The sequence below is a fragment of the Monosiga brevicollis genome, genomic scaffold (genome assembly GCF_000002865.3).
Source record: "Monosiga brevicollis MX1 MONBRscaffold_63 genomic scaffold, whole genome shotgun sequence".
NCBI classification, from domain to species: domain Eukaryota; class Choanoflagellata; order Craspedida; family Salpingoecidae; genus Monosiga; species Monosiga brevicollis.
This window is the reverse complement of record NW_001865096.1, coordinates 1-1,181: the sequence shown is the minus strand read 5'-3', so window position 1 is coordinate 1,181 and position 1,181 is coordinate 1. Positions and strand designations below refer to the sequence as shown.

General features: G+C 61.6%; 1 protein-coding gene across 1 annotated transcript; it reads right to left on the bottom strand.

Moving 5' to 3' along the window:
- Positions 1–169: 169 nt before the first annotated feature.
- Positions 170–1,131, bottom strand: MONBRDRAFT_13087 (uncharacterized protein; the record flags this gene model as incomplete). Its single annotated transcript, XM_001750987.1, has 2 exons — positions 170–408; positions 916–1,131. Coding segments are annotated over 2 exons (455 nt in total), but the record flags the coding sequence as incomplete, so codon positions are not given.
- Positions 1,132–1,181: the final 50 nt, after the last annotated feature.

Sequence of the window (1,181 nt, the reverse complement as noted above, 5' to 3'; positions counted from 1 at the left end):
TTTTGGTATTGGCTTGGAGATGGACCGGGCTTGGGTGGGGGAAATGCAGAGCTGAGTCAAGGGAACGAGGGAAAGTCAAGCGAGGATGGGTTGGGCAGGTGAGGTGCAGGCCTAGGGCCAGCAATACAAGGCTTGGGCGTCGATGGGCCATGGACGGCGCAAGACGTACTGGACTTCGTCGCGGACGGCATCCAAGAGGCCACGTCGGCCCGGGTGGCGCAGCGAGGCCGAATACTCATCCATGCGGGTGGTTGCATCGCCGTATTCGACAGGGCCCGGGACGGAGCTTTGAAATTGGTTCTCGGGTTGATAGCGAGGGCCTGGGCGATTGAGGCTCATGGGCACGCGGCGCGAATGCATGGTCTCCATGCCAGTCAAAGGATAGGTGCCGGGACCGCGTCGAGTCGACTGAACATACATACGTAGAGCGGGAATTGGAAAAAAAAAGGCGGTGAGCAGACTGCCCAGAGCGCATGGTGATGGCGCGTTTGCGATGTTTTTGCTGCCAGGACATACGTCTAGAAAGCTCGCTTTGCGGCGAGCTTGCAGTTGCGAGGAGGCCTCGAGGCGACGGCGCTGGGGATGATTGGCCTCGAGAGACCATGCGCTCTCTTTTTCCAGCCTGCCCAATGCGCGTGTTTGCAAAAGAAGAGGGTCATGGTGGGAAGAATGGAAAGGGGAGGAAAAGACAGAGGAAAGAAAAGAGCGGAAGGACGTGGGCTGGGAAAGGCCCACCTTTTGTTAAAGTGGCTGATCGCAGGGTCGGTTTCGACATGATGGGAGCCCGGACCGCGCTGGCGCTCCTACATTCACAAGCTATCATGAGCGGGTGGAGGCGATGGGTCTGACTCGACCTTGGGTGTCGAGGCAGGGGCCGGGAACAAGAGAGGGGGGGGTGGACCCGTGACAACTGACCTCGGGCACGACGCGATAGGCGGCGGCGGTAATGCAGGTACCGGGGCGGAGGCTGCGAGGGTAGGCGCCGGCAACCGTGAAGCGCGGCGAGGTGCTGCCAAAGCCGGCGGTGGCACGGTGGGGGGTAGGCTGATGCACGTTGGAAGTACGGGCGGGGACCGGGGTTCTAGAGGATGTGCTGGCCAGTGCGGCAGCTTTAGCGCGGCGCTGGCGTTCCTTTTTGGACAGAGGGAGGATGGCCGAGGGGGCTCGGGGCGTGTAGGACT